Source organism: Canis aureus, chromosome 32 (assembly GCF_053574225.1).
Source record: "Canis aureus isolate CA01 chromosome 32, VMU_Caureus_v.1.0, whole genome shotgun sequence".
In the NCBI taxonomy this organism is placed as follows: domain Eukaryota; kingdom Metazoa; phylum Chordata; class Mammalia; order Carnivora; family Canidae; genus Canis; species Canis aureus.
In genome coordinates this window covers 10073413-10091524 of record NC_135642.1, presented here as the reverse complement: position 1 = coordinate 10091524, position 18112 = coordinate 10073413, and the positions used below count along the sequence as shown (strand labels likewise).

Genomic DNA, 18112 nt, shown 5'->3' with positions numbered 1-18112 from the left:
GTTTCTCCCTCTGCCTATGTCTCTGCCTCTCTCTGTGTGTCTCTCATGAATAAATAAATAAAATCTTTAATGAGTAAATAAATAAATAAAATTTTATGTATCTAATATTCTTTATAATTCCTGAATGACTTTGGTTCTTGGAATTTCCTTAACTCCAAGAGAGGCATTTCTTAATAATGTCCCATGAAAGAGCCCACAGATTCCCTTTTATAATACATTTTTGTCTTTGGGTACCCTTATCAAAAACCTCAAGGTCACAGCTCTGAAAGGGTCCTTAGAGTCTAGCTGCCTCATGTTCTATCAGTGGAGAAGACCTAGAGTGTTTCACTGTCACCTGGTTCAGTCATCTGAGACTTTATAAGAAGTGTACAGAGAAAAAGTGTTAGGAAACTGTAGCTCATAGGTAAAATGTAGTCTAGTGCCTATTTTTGTACAGCCTGCAAGCTAAGAATAGTTATTACATTTTTAAATGGTTGAAAAAAAATTTTAAAGAATATTTCATGATATGTGAAAATTAATATGAAATTCTAATTTTGGTGTCTACAAATAAAGTTTTATTGGGACACAGACACACCCACTTATGTATTGTCTGTAGCTGCTTTAGTGCTACAATGACAGAGTTGAGTGGTTGTGACAGACTGTATGATCCACAAGCCTAAGATATTTACTATTTGGTGTTTTCAGGAAAAGATGCCTATCCTTCCTTTAGATTCACGAAACCAGATGAAGGGAAGTACACAGTCAATATACATATTAGCATAAGTCATTAAAGTATAGCAGAAAATCACTGAGTGGGGAGTCGTGCATGACAATTCTACTCTGTGCAGTGCTAATAACAAGCTTCACTGAATTTTGGATAAATGACATTATGTCTTTAAATATCAATTTCCTTATTTATAAAATGGAAGGACTGGACTGAAGGCTTTTTAAACTCCCTTAATGATTGAACCGTGTTTTCTTAGATTCTCTGTTTGTGGCATCTATTAATCACAGGACCATACTAATGGCCAGAATTGTTTACACCCCCTGTGATGCAGCTTTCACAGGTGTGCAAAAATCATATTATAACCCCCCACAACCAATCCCAAATCCACTCCTCCAAGCCCCCCCTTTAATTCTTATATCCCAGGCCACTATTTCCCTCTTCCAATTGGTCAGAGCCAGGTACCGCACAACTAGAAGCCACCCCTTTATAGTCCAGAGGTTGCCAACATTACTTAAGTTACCAATCCTAAGCTATTTTCCCTTCTCTGCCTTGCCTCTTCCATGGCAAACACAATCAAGGCTCTAGACCATACTTTCCCCCCTCCTTCCTGCTTCTGCCTCCTGATCACTCTGGTGCCTCCCCATGTGTCACTGTGTACTTTGCCCTCCTCTCATATCCAAGGGAATCAAGAGTATCAATAAGCTTTTTTTTTTGGCTGGCGGCGGGGGTGGTGATGGTGGTGGCTTTGACCTCATTCTGTTGTCACTTAGTCACCCATATAAATTAAGACTGGGCGCAAATCACATAAGCACAAATAACTTACAAATCTGTGCAATTATCTCAGAGTTCAATGTATATAATTCAAGAAAGTGATTTGTTCCTGATGTTCACCCCAAGCCAAACCTCCTTTATTGCAGCTCAGTTCTATCAGTCCTCATCCATGAGTTGTGAGAAAGCAAACACAGGCTGCATCCTTGCCACACAGGAGCCTGACTACTTCTAAAGTTCATATGACTTGTTAGTAAGTCTTGTGGTTTGCCTCCTCATAAATCAAAAGCTGAGATTCAGGAAAACTTTCTTCTCTCATCGTAGAGTTTTCAGTTGTCTCTCCTTCTCATACTGCTCTGAGTCCCTGGAACCTCTCTGCATTCTACTTAGCTGAGTATGAGCTGTGTCATATTTTCTCTAGGTATTACCCTTAATTCTCAGATATGACCATATTATTTTCAGAAAATTGTCTTTCTTTTGGTACCTCCCCATGCTGTTGGCATTATCACCTTCCTTTTAAGAGTTTTCTCTCTAGGTATGCCTTACCAAGGTCAATTACCACTTACAGGGCATGTGTGTAGCACTGATGAGATCAGGTTTGATACAGTAAGAGTGATGGGGACTGTGGTAAGCAAATGGCCATATAAGTCTGTTGACTTAATTGTTATTTTTCAGCTTCCGGCAATTATTGTCCAATGAGAATCCTGTCTAGTGATGACAAAACTTTTAATCTTTTAAAAGGAATCTAGATTTTAGAGGGCATCTCCAGGATTTTAAATACTTACAACAAAGGTAAATTTTTAAAAAACACAATGAGAGGAACAAAATGCAACTACAAATTTGATTAAACCTATGAGCCATCACTTTGTTATGTCTGATCTATGATAAATGGAAAAATATCTTCAGACTCATTCTTGCTTGTACCCCAAGTCATTCCTTGGCTCCAGAACTTATGACTGCTGACCTCTTTAGCCTATGTTGACATTTAGTTGTCCCAATCTTTTCAGGATCCTGCTTCTTGCTATTCTGAGGGTAAGTTATCCAATCTAATGAACTTATTCATTCTAATGGGAATTTTTCTTTCTGTCTTTCCTTCCTTCTCTGTTTAGATGTTTATCTTATGAACAAAGTTTTAGGGATAAGTTGCTTAGCGACTCTTGTCTAAAGTTGGAGATTTAAACATGAGAAAGGATCACAAGTCCTTGGCAGTTCAGAGGCAGATATTTGGGTACAATGGCAAGTGGCACCTGTGCTATCTCCCAAATCATGGGTGTTAGCAATCTGCCTCTAGGGCCAGGTCTGAAAACCCTCTGGATATGTATTATACTCATGGTTATCAGTATCAGTGTCAGGTAAGGACTGATTTACAGAGGACCACTAACAAACTTTCATCAGTTCTCCCTTTCTAAAGTTGAGAATGTTTTTTGGTGTTGACAGGTACTGTGTTATTTTATTTATTTTTTGTTGTTGTTAACGTCCCATAGGTACTGTGTTTCAAAAATTGTTTGTATACCTGGTAATTGGTTCCATTTGGCATCTTCTATGTTATGCCTAAGCAGGCCTTATGTTGCCTAAGCAGTATTTAGCATACTTAATGAGGTTCCCTTGAGCTTTTAAGACATTTATGTTATTTTATTTTTTATTTTTATTTATTTATTTATTTATTTATTATTTATTTATTTATTTATTTTTAATAAATTTATTTTTTATTGGTGTTCAATTTACCAACATACAGAATAACACTCTGTGCTCATCCCGTCAAGTACCCCCCTCAGTGCCCGTCACCCATTCACTCCCACCCCCGGCCCTCCTCCCCTTCCACCACCCCTAGTTCGTTTCTCAGAGTTAGGAGTCTTTATGTTCTGTCTCCCTTTCTGATATTTCCCACACATTTCTTCTCCCTTCCCTTATATTCCCTTTCACTATTATCTATATTCCCCAAATGAAAGAGAACATATAATGTTTGTCCTTCTCCGATTGACTTACTTCACTCAGCATAATACCCTCCAGTTCCATCCACGTTGAAGCAAATGGTGGATATTTGTCGTTTCTAATGGCTGAGTAATATTCCATTGTGTACATAAACCACATCTTCTTTATCCATTCATCTTTCGATGGACACCGAGGCTCCTTCCACAGTTTGGCTATTGTGGACATTGCTGCTAGAGACATCGGGGTGCAGGTGCAGGTGTCCCGGCGTTTCATTGTATCTGTATCTTTGGGGTAAATCCCCAACAGTGCAATTGCTGGGTCGTAGGGCAGGTCTATTTTTAACTCTTTGAGGAACCTCCACACAGTTTTCCAGAGTGGCTGCACCAGTTCACATTCCCACCAACAGGGTAAGAGGGTTCCCTTTTCTCCACATCCTCTCCAACATTTGTGGTTTCCTGCCTTGTTAATTTTCCCCATTCTCACTGGTGTGAGGTGGTATCTCATTGTGGTTTTGATTTGTATTTCCCTGATGGCAAGTGATGCAGAGCATTTTCTCATGTGCATGTTGGCCATGTCTATGTCTTCCTCTGTGAGATTTCTCTTCATGTCTTTTGCCCATTTCACGATTGGATTGTTTCTTTGGTGTTGAGTTTAATAAGTTCTTTATAGATCTTGGAAACTAGCCCTTTATCTGATACGTCATTTGCAAATATCTTCTCCCATTCTGTAGGTTGTCTTTGAGTTTTGTTGACTGTATCCTTTGCTGTGCAAAAGCTTCTTATCTTGATGAAGTCCCAATAGTTCATTTTTGCTTTTGTTTCTTTTGCCTTCCTGGATGTATCTTGCAAGAAGTTACTGTGGCCGAGTTCAAAAAGGGTGTTGCCTGTGTTCTCCTCTAGGATTTTGATGGAATCTTGTCTCACATTTAGATCTTTCATCCATTTTAAGTTTATCTTTGTGTATGGTGCAAGAGAGTGGTTTAGTTTCATTCTTCTGCATGTGGATGTCCAATTTTCCCAGCACCATTTATTGAAGAGACTGTCTTTCTTCCAATGGATAGTCTTTCCTCCTTTATCGAATATTAGTTGACCATAAAGTTTAAGACATTTAAATGAAACATTTAGACTCCACAAGAAGAGGCAGCTGGTGAGACTTGGTCACATGATCAAGGTGAAGAGCATAATTTTGGATTTAGAAGTTAAAAACAGATTTTCTGGTCTTCTCTGCCCATTGGCCTGGAAGGCACCTGCATTGAACCTGTCTTTCATTCCCTGACACCAATGAAATGTCTGCTGCTCCCATCTTCTTTGACTCCAGCAGTAGTTATAAGAACCCAGTGAAGAGCTTTAGGTGGCTAATTGACCAGCTCTCTCCAGACCACTTCAGCTCCGTCTCAGGAATAATAAGTTTCTGTGCCAGGATTGTACACATGTAACAGCCCAGGATGAATAATCTCCCCCTCTCCCCAACCTGGGAGTCAGTAAAGATTGAATCAGTGAAATGAAAAGAATGGTGATTTGGTTCCATTTATTCCCCCAGGGAAGCAGGGTGGGGATGAGGATTAGGACAAACTATTTTAGATGCTTATTTGCAGAATTAATGTATAGTCCTCTTAGACAAGTGATATCTTTCTTGACTACAGTGCTCAGCTTTATCATTAATGAGAGGAAAATGGACTCTTTTCATTTCCTTTTCGGGCAATTTTTTTGAGGTTAGCACCATCATGTGGATAAAGTGGATAAAGCTTGCATAACAAGCCAGCATTATGCCTCTGGAAATGTGTGATTTTTGTATCTTGCCTCTGCTTCTTTGGTCTTTTCTTTTCTTTTTCTTTTCTTTTCTTTTCTTTTCTTTTCTTTTCTTTTCTTTTCTTTTCTTTTCTTTTCTTTCTTTTCTTTTCTTCTTTCTTTCTTTCTTTCTTTCTTTCTTTCTTTCTTTCTTTCTTTCTTTCTTGTTGACATACAATGCTATATTAGTTTCGGGTGTATAACAGTGATTCAACATTTATCTATATTACAAAGTGATCACTATCCTAAATCTAGCTACCACCTCTTGCCCATTTCTTATATCTTTTCTGAGTCACCATAGAGCAGAATAATGATAAAAATATTTTTTGCAGCAGTCTCCAACTCTGCTGGGTTCTTAAGGATCTTGTGCTTCTACAAAATGACTAAATTGCAGGCAGGAAGATGATAGTGGGAGATTCATACAGCTCTGTGCCAGGCAGAGTCTAAATTAGAGACCTCATTTGGGATCAGCTACTGGGCTTCAAATAGAAGTTAACTGATTTGGACTCTGAGAAACACCAGAGCCATTACTCAGGCAGTTTTCTGATCTGTATTGCTTAAGAGATACAAGCTGAGTCAGAGGAAAGGAAGAGAAAATCTGGTTGACAATGTGAAAGAATTTTACCAAACCACATGATTTGCCTCCTGTGGCATAGGAAAGTGAGGTGGAATTTTTTCGGACCTTTGGAAAGAAGAGAAAAACTGTGGCTTTGAGTCTTAACATGGTGGAGGAGTGGTTGGCAAAGATAGGAGACAGAATTTTACTTCCATTGTGTGTACCCATGCTTCCTTTTCTGTATAGCTGGCATCAAGATCTACAGAGAGGGGCAAGGCTTGCTTCTTGAGGGATTAGTTCTTCATTTCTAAATTGACTCACATGTGTATGTTGGGAGTCAGCCGTAATAGGTGGAGGTGGAGAGAGCTGTTGGTTATAAAGATTTGGCACCATTTAGCAACTACTAGGTCACGTTTCTAGCCTTATTCTTCCCTTTGCATAGTCCCCTGACCTCGAAAGGAGAAAATTTTACCAGCACTTAGTAGATGAAGCTGTGATTGTAGCAATCAGAGGAGTAAAAAACAAATCAGGTTGTGCTAATATTTCCTCTCATTGATGAACTACTAAAGTGATAAGAAAATGTATAGAATAGTACTTGCCACCCACTAGTTCCTGTTGCCTCTACACATCCCTTTATACCCCTTCTCATACCATGCTGGCTCCTACAGCTGTGGACATTAATGTGACTGGAATTTCAGATTGGAGGGGCTTCTTGTGGTTGAATATGGCTGATGCCAATCTGGAAGGAGTTTCTAGGGATGAGGTTTGGAACTCTCTGTAGAAGGCCTTTTATCAAACTTAAGTGTGACAGGAAAATAGGTGAGTCAGCTGATCTGTGAAGTGCAGATGTAGGATTAGATTAGGATTAGAGCAAAGAAAAATAGAAAAAATAAAAATAGAGAAAACTAATAAAATTGAAAGCTAGTTCTTTAAAAAGGTCAACAAAATTAACAAACTTCTAGTTAACCAAAAAAAACGAAGAGCTGAATAACTAAAGTCAGAAATGAAAATGGAGGCATTACTACCGATGTTACAGAAATAAAAATGATTATAAGAGTTCATTATAACTATGAACAGTTGTATGGCAACAAATTGGATAGTCTAGATGAAATGGACAAATCCTAAAAACAGAAAAATCTGCCAAATCTGGATCATGAAGAAGTAGAAACCTATGTAAGGGGATTGAATCAGTAATTAAAAATCTCTCAGCAAAGAAAAGCCCTGGACTTGATAGCTTCACTGGTTAATTTTAACAAACATTTAAGGAAGCACTAATATATTTTTTGAAGATAGATTTATTTATTTATTTATTTATTTATTTATTTATTTATTTATTTATTTATTCGTTCATTCATTCATTCATGAGAGACACACAGAGAGAGGCAGAGACGTAGGCAGAGGGAGAAGCAGGCTCCCCGCAGGAGCCTAATATGGGACTGGATCCCAGATCTTTGGGATCACGACCTGAGCCGAAGGCAGACGTCCAACTGCTGAGCCACCCAGGTGTCCAAGGAAGCACTAATATTAATCTTTATCAAAATTTTCCAAAAAGTTGTTGAGGGCAAATGCTTCCTAACTCATGCTATGAAGCCAGCATTTCCCGAATGTCAAAGCTACACAAAGATACTCTAAGAAAGCTATAGATAAATTTCTTTTGTTAACATTGATGCAAGAATTCTCAAGAAAATACTGGCAAATCAAATTTGGCAACATATTAAAAGAATTTTGTACCATGATCAAGTGGAATTTATTCCTGGAATGCAACATATGAAAATTGACCAGTATAATACAATACATTAACAGAATGAAGGAAAAAACCCACATAATCATCTCAATTGATACAGAAAAAGCACTTGAGGGATCCCTGGGTGGCGCAGCGGTTTGGCGCCTGCCTTTGGCCCAGGGCGCGATCCTGGAGACCCGGGATCGAATCCCACATCGGGCTCCCGGTGCATGGAGCCTGCTTCTCCCTCTGCCTGTGTCTCTGCCTCTCTCTCTCTCTCTGTGACTATCATGAATAAATAAAATCTTAAAAAAAAAAAAAAAAAAAAAGAAAAAGCACTTGACAAAATTCAGCATCCTATCATGATAATAACATTCAACAAACTAGGAATACAAGGAAACTACATAATTGAAAGCTATACATAAAAAACCTACAGCAAACATCATATTATGAGGTAAAAGAATGAAAGCTTTTCTCTGAAAATCAGAAACAAGGCAAGAATGTGGCTTTCACCACTTCCATTCAATATTGTACCGAAAATTTTAGCCAGAGCAATTAGACATGAAAAGAAATAAAAGGTATCCAAATGGGAAAGGAAGAAGTAAAATTATCTCTGTTCACAGATTGTAAGATCTTATATATAGAAAACTCTAAAGATCACACACATACATACCCATTAGAACTACTAAAATGAGCAAAGTAGCAGGATACAAAATCAACACACAAAAATCAGTTGCACTCCTAGACACTAAAATGAACAATCTGTAAGGAAAGTTAGGAAGATAATTCTATTTACAATAGCTTCAAAAATAATAAAATACTTAAAATTATCTTAACCAAGTAGGTGAAAGACTTATACAATGAAAAATACAAAACATTGCTGAAATTAATGAAGACATAAAAGTGGAAGACATCTCATGTTCATGAATCGAAAGACTTAATTTTATTAAGATTCCAATGTTACCCAAACCCAGAGGGATCTACAACTTTAATGCAATCCCTACCAAAGTTCCAATGATTATTTTTAAGACATACAAAAACCCATCGTAAAATTCATATGGAATCTCAAGGGATAGTGATAGCCAAACTAATATTGAAAAAGAAGAACAGAGTTGAAGGATTCAGATTTCCTGATGTCAAAACTTGCTACAAAGTTATGGTATTCAAAGCAATGTGGTACTGGCATATAGACTAGACGTGCTATAGACCAATGGATCCAGACGGAGAGCCCAGAAATAAACCCTTGCATATATACTCAAAATGATTTTCAACAAAGATGTCAAGACCATTCAATGGGAAAAGTTCAGTCTTTTCAACAAATGGTGCTGGAAAAACTGGATACCCACATGTAAAAGAATGAAGTTGGGCTTTTACCTAACATGATCTACAAAAATTAACTCAAAATGGATGAAAGATCTAAACATAAGAGTTAAAAGTATAAAACTTTAAGAGGAAAATATAGTACAAAAGCTTCACAACGTTGGATTTATAATGATTTTTTAGATATGATACCAAATGCACAGGAAACAAAAGAGAAAAAAATTGGACTTCATGAAAAAATTTTAAAATTGTACATTAAAGATGATTAATACCATTAATATACACTATTAACAAAATAGAAAAAAAATATTTGTCATGTTTGTCAGTCAAATATCTGGTAAAGGGTTAATATCCAGAATATATAGAGAATTCCTAAAACCCAACAGAAAAGCAAACAGCCTGATTAAAAAATGGGCAAAAACCTGAACAGATGTTTTTCCAAAGAAGATATATAAATAGCCAATAAGCACATGAGACTATATTCAACATAACTAATTTTTAGGAAAATGCAAATCAAAACAAAAAGAATACCACCTTGCAACCGTTAGCATGGCTATTATATAAAAAACACTAATAGAATATAACAAGAGTTGGAAAGGATGTGAAGAAATTGGAACCCTTGTGCACTCTTGGTGGGAATCTAAAGTAGTACAATAGCTGTGGAAAACATGATGACAGTTTCTTAGAATTAAAAATAGAATTACTACATGATTTAGCAATTCCACTTTTGAGTATTTATCCAAAAGATTGGAAAGCAGATTATTGAAAAGATATTTGTGTACCCATGTTCATAGCAGCATTACTCATCATAGCTAAAATGTGGAAGCAAACCAAGTATCCATTGACAGGTAGGCAAAATGTGGCATATCCATACAGTAGAATACTATTTAGCATTAAAAAGGATGGGTATTTTGACGAATGCTACAACATGGATGAACTTGGAGAGCATTATGCTAAATGAAATAAACCAGCCACAAAAAGACAAATACCATATGATTCCAGTTATATGAAGTACATAGAGTAGTCAAAGTCATAGACATAGGAAGTAGAATCGTGGTTGTCAGGGGTTGGGGAGAGGAGTAATAAGGAGTTATTGTTTAATAGGCATAGAGTTTCAGTTTTGAAAGATGAAATATGGAGTTGGGTGGTGATTATGGCTTGTACAACAGCATGAATGTACTTAATACCACTGAACTGTAGACTTAAAAATGGTTAAGATGGTAAACTTTAGGGGCACTTGGGTGGTTCAGTAGGTTAAGCATCTGCCTTCAGCTCAGGTAGTGATCCGAGGGTCCTGGGTTTGAGGCCCACATTGGGCTCCCTGCTCTGCAGGGAGTCTGCTTCTCCCTCTGTCCTTCCCCCTGCTTATGCTTTCTCTCTGTCTCTCTCTCTCAAATAAATAAAACCTTTTAAAAATGCTAAGTTTTATGTTATGTGTATTTTACTACAATAAAAATGTTTTATTTTTTATTACTGAGTTTCTATGATTCTCTGAGTTCTGCTATGTAATACTAATTATCTATATAAACTGAGGCCTATCATTTTACTTCTCTGGGACTCAGTTACCTTGACTGCTTTTATAGCCCCCAAACTCTACAAATTTTGGAAGCTCAAGGATTATAAAAGCATATTACCTTTTTATTGATTGGTTTATTCAGTACAAAAGTTCCAACCAAGACATGTTCTTTCTACAGAGAATATAATAAAATGTTAGCTGTGGGAAAGTTAATGTGAATTAGTGAGACGCTGAGTTACAGGATGTATTTTATTTATTTTATTAAAAAATTAAAAAAATTTTCTACACCCAGTGTGGGGCTTGAACTTACAGGCCGAAAATCAACAGTCATGTGCTCTACTGACTGACCCAGCCAGGTGCCTCTCAGGACATGTTTTAAATAAATGCAGTTTGGAAAACAATTTGATTTTATTGGAGGTAACAGAGATAGCTGGACTCAGGCCATGTTTCAATTAATATGTAAGAATGAGCAAGTCAAAGCTTCAGCTATACACATCTGAACGAGCATAGATTCTAAGTTAAGGATACCCAAGATAATATGGGTTATTATTCTGCCTTGAAATTCATATTTTCATGATTTTCTGTGGTCTGTAAAGATGAAAAAGTCAGCCTACTTATTTTCTTAAAAATAGAATGAAAAGAAATGTTTATGTTTCCTAAAAAAAAATATTTAGCCATGGTAGACTACAGCACTTCCCATATGATCCACAGGACTTTAAAAAATCCAGTGTAGGGATCCCTGGGTGGCGCAGTGGTTTAGCGCCTGCCTTTGGCCCAGGGCGCGATCCTGGAGACCTGGGATCGAATCCCATGTCGGGCTCCCGGTGCATGGAGCCTGCTTCTCCCTCTGCCTATGTCTCTGCCTCTCTCTCTCTCTGTGTGACTATCAATAAATAAATTAAAAATTAAAAAAAAAAAGTTAAAAAAAAATCTAGTGTATTGGGATCCCTGGTGGCGCAGCGGTTTGGCGCCTGCCTTTGGCCCAGGGCGCGATCCTGGAGGCCCGGAATCGAGTCCCAGAATCGAGTCCCACGTCGGGCTCCCAGTGCATGGAGCCTGCTTCTCCCTCTGCCTGTGTCTCTGCCTCTCTCTCTCTCTCTGTGTGACTATCATAAAAAAAAAAAAAAAAAAAAAAAATCTAGTGAATTGCTAGAACTCCAATAAAAACTTACAAACATTATGTGCTTTGGATGAAAAAAGATGGAAATATATACAATTTTGGTTCATTTGCATTAAAGTATTTTTATAAGAGAATGGAACCCAGTAATAAAACCAGGAAAAATCATTCTAATTTTTTAAAAGGTAATCTGTTTTTAAAAGTTTTATTTATTCATGAGAAAAACAGAGGCGGAGACACAGGCAGAGGGGGAAGGAGGCTCCCTACAGGGAGCCCGATGTGGGACTTGATTCCAGGACCCTGGGATCAGGCCCCGAGTGGAAGCCAGACACTCGATTGCTGAGCCACCCAGGTGTCCCCATTCTAATTTTAGAATAAAAATTAAAACTACCTTTCCGTATAACCTCACAATTAAAATCTGGTGGAATTTTACCAAGTGGTTTGCCTTCTATGTGGTGGGGAAGTGATAGGCAGTACATTTTCTGACTATTTTTAAAATCTCCCTTTTCTCCCCATGGTGACCACCATTCTACTCTTTGCTATTGAGTTCAACTTTTTTTTTTTTAAGATTCTACATATATGTAAGATTATGCATATAATCTTTATGTGTCTGGCTCATTTCACTTAGTGCAGTGCTGTCCAGAGTCATCCATATTATCTCACATAGGCAGGATTTCTTTTCTTTTTCTTAAGGCTGAATAGTATTTCATCATATGTATGAACACATGTATACATATATATATATATGTGTGTGTGTGTGTGTATCCCACATTTACTTGATCCATTCATCTGTCAGTCAGCATTTAGGTTGTTTCCATATCTTGGCTATTGTAAATAGTGCAATGAACATGGGGAGTTCAGATATCTATTTCAAATGGTGATTTTATTTCCTTTAAATTTATATCCAGAAGTGGGATTGCTGGATCATATGATAGTTCTAGGATTTTTTTTTTTTCGCTTTGTTTGGGTTTTTTGTTTTTTGTTTTGTTTTGTTTTGTTTTGTTTTGTTTTGGAAGAATATCCATACTGTTTTCCATGATGGCTGTATCAGTTTATATTCCCATCAATAGTGTATAAGTATTCCATTTTCTCCACATTCTCACCACTACTAATCCATTACTTTTCTGATTATAGCTATCCTAACAGATATGAAATGATAACTTATTGTGGTTTTGATTTTCATTTCCCTAGTAATTGATGCTGAGCATCTTTTTGTATACCATTTGTATGTCTTCTTTGGAGAAATGTCTATTCAAGTCCTTTACTCATTTTTAAAACAGGTTATTTGTGCTTTTTGCTATTGAGTTATAAGTATTCCTTGTAATTTTGGATACTACACTCTTATCAGGTATATTATTTATAAAAATTTTCCCATTCTGTAGGTTACCTTATCATTCTGTTGGTTGTTTTCTTTACCATGTAGAAACTTTTTAGTTTGATCAAGTACAACTTGTTTACTTTTGCTTTTGTTATTTGTGCTTTTGGTGTCTCAAGGAACTAGGAAAAGAACAAACTAAACCCAAAGTTTGTAGAAGGAAGGAAGTAACAAAAATCAGAACAGAAATAAATGAAAAAAGAGACTAGAAAGACAATAGGATAAACAAGACTAAGAGTTGGTTTTGGAAAGATAAAGTTGACGAACCTTTCGTTAGACCAAGAAAACAAAAGACTCAAATATTATCAGAAATGAAAGAGAGGACATTACAACTGATACCATAAGAACACAAAGGATGTTAAGAAACTGTGAACAGTTATATGTCGGATAACAGAAAAAAATGGGTAAATTCCTAGAAATACCCAATCTGCTAGGTCATGTATAGAAAATCTGAACAGACCAATAAGAAGGAAACTGAACGAGTAATTAAAACTCTCCCAACAAAGAAATGTTCAGGACCTGTTGGCTTCACTGGTGAATTCCGCTAAGCATTTAAAGAAAAATTTATACCAATCCATCTTAAGCTCTTCCAAAAAATTTAAGAGGCGTGAGTACTTCTAACTCACTTTATAACATCACAATCACTGTGATACAAAAACCAGACAAAGACACTATAAGAGAACAAAATTAGAAGCCAAATCCCTGGTGAACACAGATGCAAAAATCCTCGACAAAATACTAGCAAACCAAATTCAACAGGACTTTAAAAGGATCACACATCGTAATCAACAGGGATTTATTCCAGGGATGCAGGGTTGTTTCAACATATGCAAATCGATAAATGTGATACACCACATTAGCAAAGTGAAAGATAAAAATCATATTATCATCTCAACAGATGCAGAAAATGCTTTGACAAAATTCAACATCCATTCATGATAAAAACTCTCAGCAAAATGGGTACAGAGGGAATATATCTCAATTAAATAAGGCCGTGTATGATAAACCCATAGCTAACATTACACTCAATGGTGATGAACCAAAAGCTTTTCTTCTAAAATTAAGAACAAGACAAACATGCCCACATTTACTACTTTTATTTACCACAGTACTGAAAGTCCCAGGGAACTATTAGGTAGGAAAAAGAAATAAAGGAATCCAAATCAGAAAGGTGTAAGTAACATCATCGCTGTTTGCAGAGGATATGATCTTAAATATAGAAAACTCTAAAGACCCCACCAGAAACCTCTTAAAACTATTAAATTCAGTAAAGTAACAGGATACAAAATCAACCTACAAAAATCAGTTGTGTTTCTATGAATTAACAATGAATTATCCGATAAAGAAATTAAGAAAATAATCCAATTTATAATAGCATCAAAAAGAATAAAATACTTTGGAATAAATTTAACCAAGGATGTGAAAGATCTGTATACTGACAACTATAAAATGCCCATGAAAGAAACTGAAGAAGATACAAATAAGTGGAAATATATCCTGTGGTTATGGATTGGAAGAATTAATATTCAAAGCAATCTACAGATTCACTGCAATTGCTATCAAAATTCCGGTAGCATTTTTCACAGAAATAGAAAAAGCAATCCTAAAATTTGTTTGGAACCACACAGGATATGCTCAAGTAATATTGATCAAGAAGAATAAAACTAAAGACAGCACACTTCCTGAGTCAAGCTGTATTACAAGCTGCAGTGATCCATACAGCATGGTATTGACAAAAAGTAGACCTGTAGATAAGTGGAACAGAATAGAGAACCCAGAATTGATCCCATACATATATAGTTAACTAATTTTCAACAAAATTCCAAGACTGCACAATGGGAAAAAAGATAGTCTCTTAAAAAAATGGTACTGAGAAAACTGGATATCTACATGCAAAAGAATACCCCACCCCCCAAAATCAAAATCAAAATGGATAAACTGAAGACTCAAATATAAGACCTGAAACCATAAAAGAAGAAAACAGGGGAAGGAAGAACTCCTTGACATTGGTCTGACTCTTTGGAGAGAACTAGGAGGAAAGAAGAGATGTAGAAGTTTCTTCTATAATCTAATTGCCCCCAAGAGCCACCAATGCTTTGACACTAGCTAAGATTGCCTTTCCTGCCATCTTCTACATTCCATGTAGTTCAAGTTTTTGTCCTTTTCCTAGGGATTTCTGCAAATCTTTTCTGCTACTTACTTTTTCCATTCTATAACTTATGGCTATTTCTTTTTTTTTTTTTTTTTTTTTTAAAGATTTTATTTATTTATTCATGAGAGAAACAGAGAGAAAGAGAGAGAGAGGCAGAGACACAGGCAGAGGGAGAAGCAGGCTCCAAGCAGGAGCCTGACGTGGGACTCGATCCCAGGTCTCCAGGATCATGCCCTGGGTCGAAGGCAGGCGTTAAACCACTGAGCCACCCAGGGATCCCGGCTATTTCTTTTTTTAATAAAGATTTTGAGAGCGAGCAAACATGGAGAGAGAGAAGCAGATGAGCAGAATGCCCTATGCAGGGCTGGATCCCAGGACCCTCAGACCATGACCTGAGGCAAAGGTAGATGCATACATAACCTATTGAGCCACCCAGGTGCCCCCTTATGGCTGTTTCTTTCACTCTGATCCAGCATTGACTCAAATTTGAGTCAAAATAATTGGTTTTATACGAAAATTCACTTGTAAGAGTCATCAAAAGGCAACTTGTAGAGGCAAATATCTACAACCATGTGTGGTATATTTTAATGGTGACTGAAGCAAGCATGTGGCTGCATACATTGCATAACCACTTAGGAAATCATCTAAAATTTTCTGGTCTTCTAAAAGTCTCATGTCCATTTCCATGAACTTGGAATTCAGGGTATCTTCATGTCACTCAGCTTTCTATCCTTTTTCCAGGTGTGACAAAAACTCCTTGTATTTTATTATGATAAAGAATATTTCAGCTCTAGCACTTATCACTCCCCCATAATTTACACTTTGCCTAACTCAAGATTTATTAATGTGCTCTGCTATAAAAAGGTTCATGTAGTTCAAGTGTTACACTTTCTTCTCTCCCCTTCCCTATTAGTTTTTATAGGAGCACGGAGAGAAATATAGAGACTTATTTCTCCAGAGTTAAGAATTATGACTTTACCTTAGAAGACAGGAGGGTACAGCTGATTTTGTTTTTAAATAACAATCGCAACAGAATCTCCATTATGTTAATGCCTCACTGCAAAGAGTTGGGAAATGCTAGTTTACTAGAAGCGCCACTGAAGGAAGACCCAAGAGATTAGGTTCTATCATTAAAGAGTTGTATGATTTTGGGGAAAGTACCTCACTGGGCCTGAAAGATCAGTCTCTAAATTCTCTGCCTGGTCTTCATGAATCTATGAGTTGTCTGAGAGTCTCTCTGGTGCCTAATTCTTCTGTAATTGCAACTATGGTTGGGATTTCCCTCTTGACAGGTGGGTGGACATCCCACCTCTCTGGAGTATGCCCCACGCTTGGCCAGCTGTCTGGGTCAGTGTCTGCCGTCAGAAACAATAGAAGTTTTATAGGCTAAGCTTGGAGCCAAACACAGGCACAGATTCTGATTTTTTTTCAACTTAGAACTTCAATTTCTTTTGCTCTCAGAACTGGCTTCCTTATTTGTATGCCTGGCATAATATCTACCTTAGAAAATTGTCTTTAATACAGTAATGCATGTGAAACTCACAGTAAAGTACCTGATGTATAATGTGCCCTCAGTAAATGAAATTAATTTTTAAATATTTTATCTACTTATTTAGAAAGAGAGAGAACAAGCAGTGCCGGGAAGAGGGAGAGAGAGAGAGAGAGAATCTCAAGCTGACCCTGCACTAAGCATGGAGCCTCACTCCGGGCTTGATCTGAGCCAAAGTTAAAGAGTCGGATGCTTAACTAACTGAACTATGTGGGTGCCCCAGTAAATGAGATTTATGATCATTAACATCATATCTGTTACAAAGGGGTTGGGTGAGGGTCTTAGCCCACTCTTTCTGAGTTTGCTGATACATCTTAGTGTGTATGGTAGGATGTACTCAGTCTAATGTACAGGTTAACTACCTGACTTTGTTTTTGATGAGTGGTAAATATGATCTGAGAGGGAGAGCTGAATGCCTCTGAGCAACAATTTTTTTTTTTAAAGTTGTGTGAAAGAAGAGGAAGGTAGATTGACTAAAAAGTTGGGAGAAAGGAAGATTTTGAACAGGAAAAATAAACATGACCAAGCAGGAATGTGCATCCTTTACCTCTGTCTCAATGAATCTGTTTTTTTTTTCTTATTGATGTATAATTAACACACTGTTAAAATGGTTTCAGATGTACAATATAATGATTTAACAATTCTGTGTATTACCCAGTGCTCATCACAAGTGTGCTCTTAATCCCCTTAATGTATTTCATCCCTTCATGAAGCTTAAATTTATATATTTTATAACACCCCTAGAAGTAGCACTGTAGAGTGTGAAGGATTTTGGGGATTTATCAAAGTGTGGCATCCTGCTTCATGGTAGGCAGAGACCATGTAAGGAAATCTTCCACTCAAAACACATAGTCTGAAGATTTCAGGCAGATTGTAATTGTCTGTAGTGATTCAGCTCTTGGGATAGGGTGCTTTATCGTCTCTGTGCTCTTGATGTTCAAACATGGCTCTGGTCTATGAACCTGTGAAAAATGGGACAAATTTGCCATTATCCTGACCTTCCTGGGTCTGGTCTGTGTCCAGTAAGGGTATACTTTTCCATGTACAGAAATGGCTTCTGGAGATGCTGCGTGCTCCGTGGAGCAGTGCCCTCTGCTGTTCCTGAGGGAGCCATGCAGTCGCCGTCAAACTGAGGGAAGCGCCCGGCTCCAGAGCCAAAGCAAGGTGCTCTGTTTTCTGCAGTGATTGACCCCCAGACCTGCTGCACCTCCAAGCCAGTCTCCACTGTGAATATCCAGCAGGAGAAGCAACAGCAGCGGGCTTCCCCTGTTCTTGTTTCTAGACAGGCTTCGACCTCACATTACATATGATGCCCCCTTCCCCTTTTCACTGCAAACACAGAAGGGTTTCTATTAGTTTTGTTCTTTAATAGAAAGAACTGTTAAAACAGTGATTTTTAACCATTGAACCTTGCCTTTGGAAGAACCCTGCTTCTCAGTATTATCAAATTTAAAAAGTCGATACCACTTTAAGAAAGTATAGTTGATAGCTGTGATGATATAAAGGCATGTAACATAGAAACCAGCAGTTCATGGTCAAAAGTTTCTACCAGTAGAGGATCAACATATTTTTCTTTCTTCTTTCTTTTTTTTCTTCCTCCTTCCCTTTTCT

The 18112-nt window shown here is 37.3% G+C and overlaps 2 protein-coding genes across 44 annotated transcripts in view; one reads left to right on the top strand and one right to left on the bottom strand.

The window, feature by feature from the left end:
- The window catches only part of LOC144302962 (uncharacterized), a 776799-nt gene that overhangs the window by 44371 nt on the left and 714316 nt on the right, over positions 1 to 18112 (top strand). For 16 of the 41 annotated variants that reach the window (XR_013369984.1, XR_013369988.1, XR_013369987.1 and 13 more), the window contains one exon: positions 15256 to 15355. The exons of the other annotated variants lie outside the window; for them this stretch is intronic. The gene's annotated coding sequence lies outside the window, so the exon portion shown is untranslated. The remainder of the gene's footprint in view (positions 1 to 15255; positions 15356 to 18112) is intronic. 41 annotated transcript variants of the gene reach the window in all.
- TMCO5A (transmembrane and coiled-coil domains 5A) overlaps positions 1 to 18112 on the bottom strand; it is a 59452-nt gene that overhangs the window by 22530 nt on the left and 18810 nt on the right. Inside the window, exon 12 of one of the 3 annotated variants that reach the window (XM_077880544.1) lies at positions 17210 to 17463. The exons of the other annotated variants lie outside the window; for them this stretch is intronic. Coding sequence (XP_077736670.1) covers positions 17439 to 17463 — 25 coding nt within the window. The 3' untranslated portion in view covers positions 17210 to 17438. Of the gene's footprint in view, positions 1 to 17209; positions 17464 to 18112 lie in introns of those variants that run through there. 3 annotated transcript variants of the gene reach the window in all.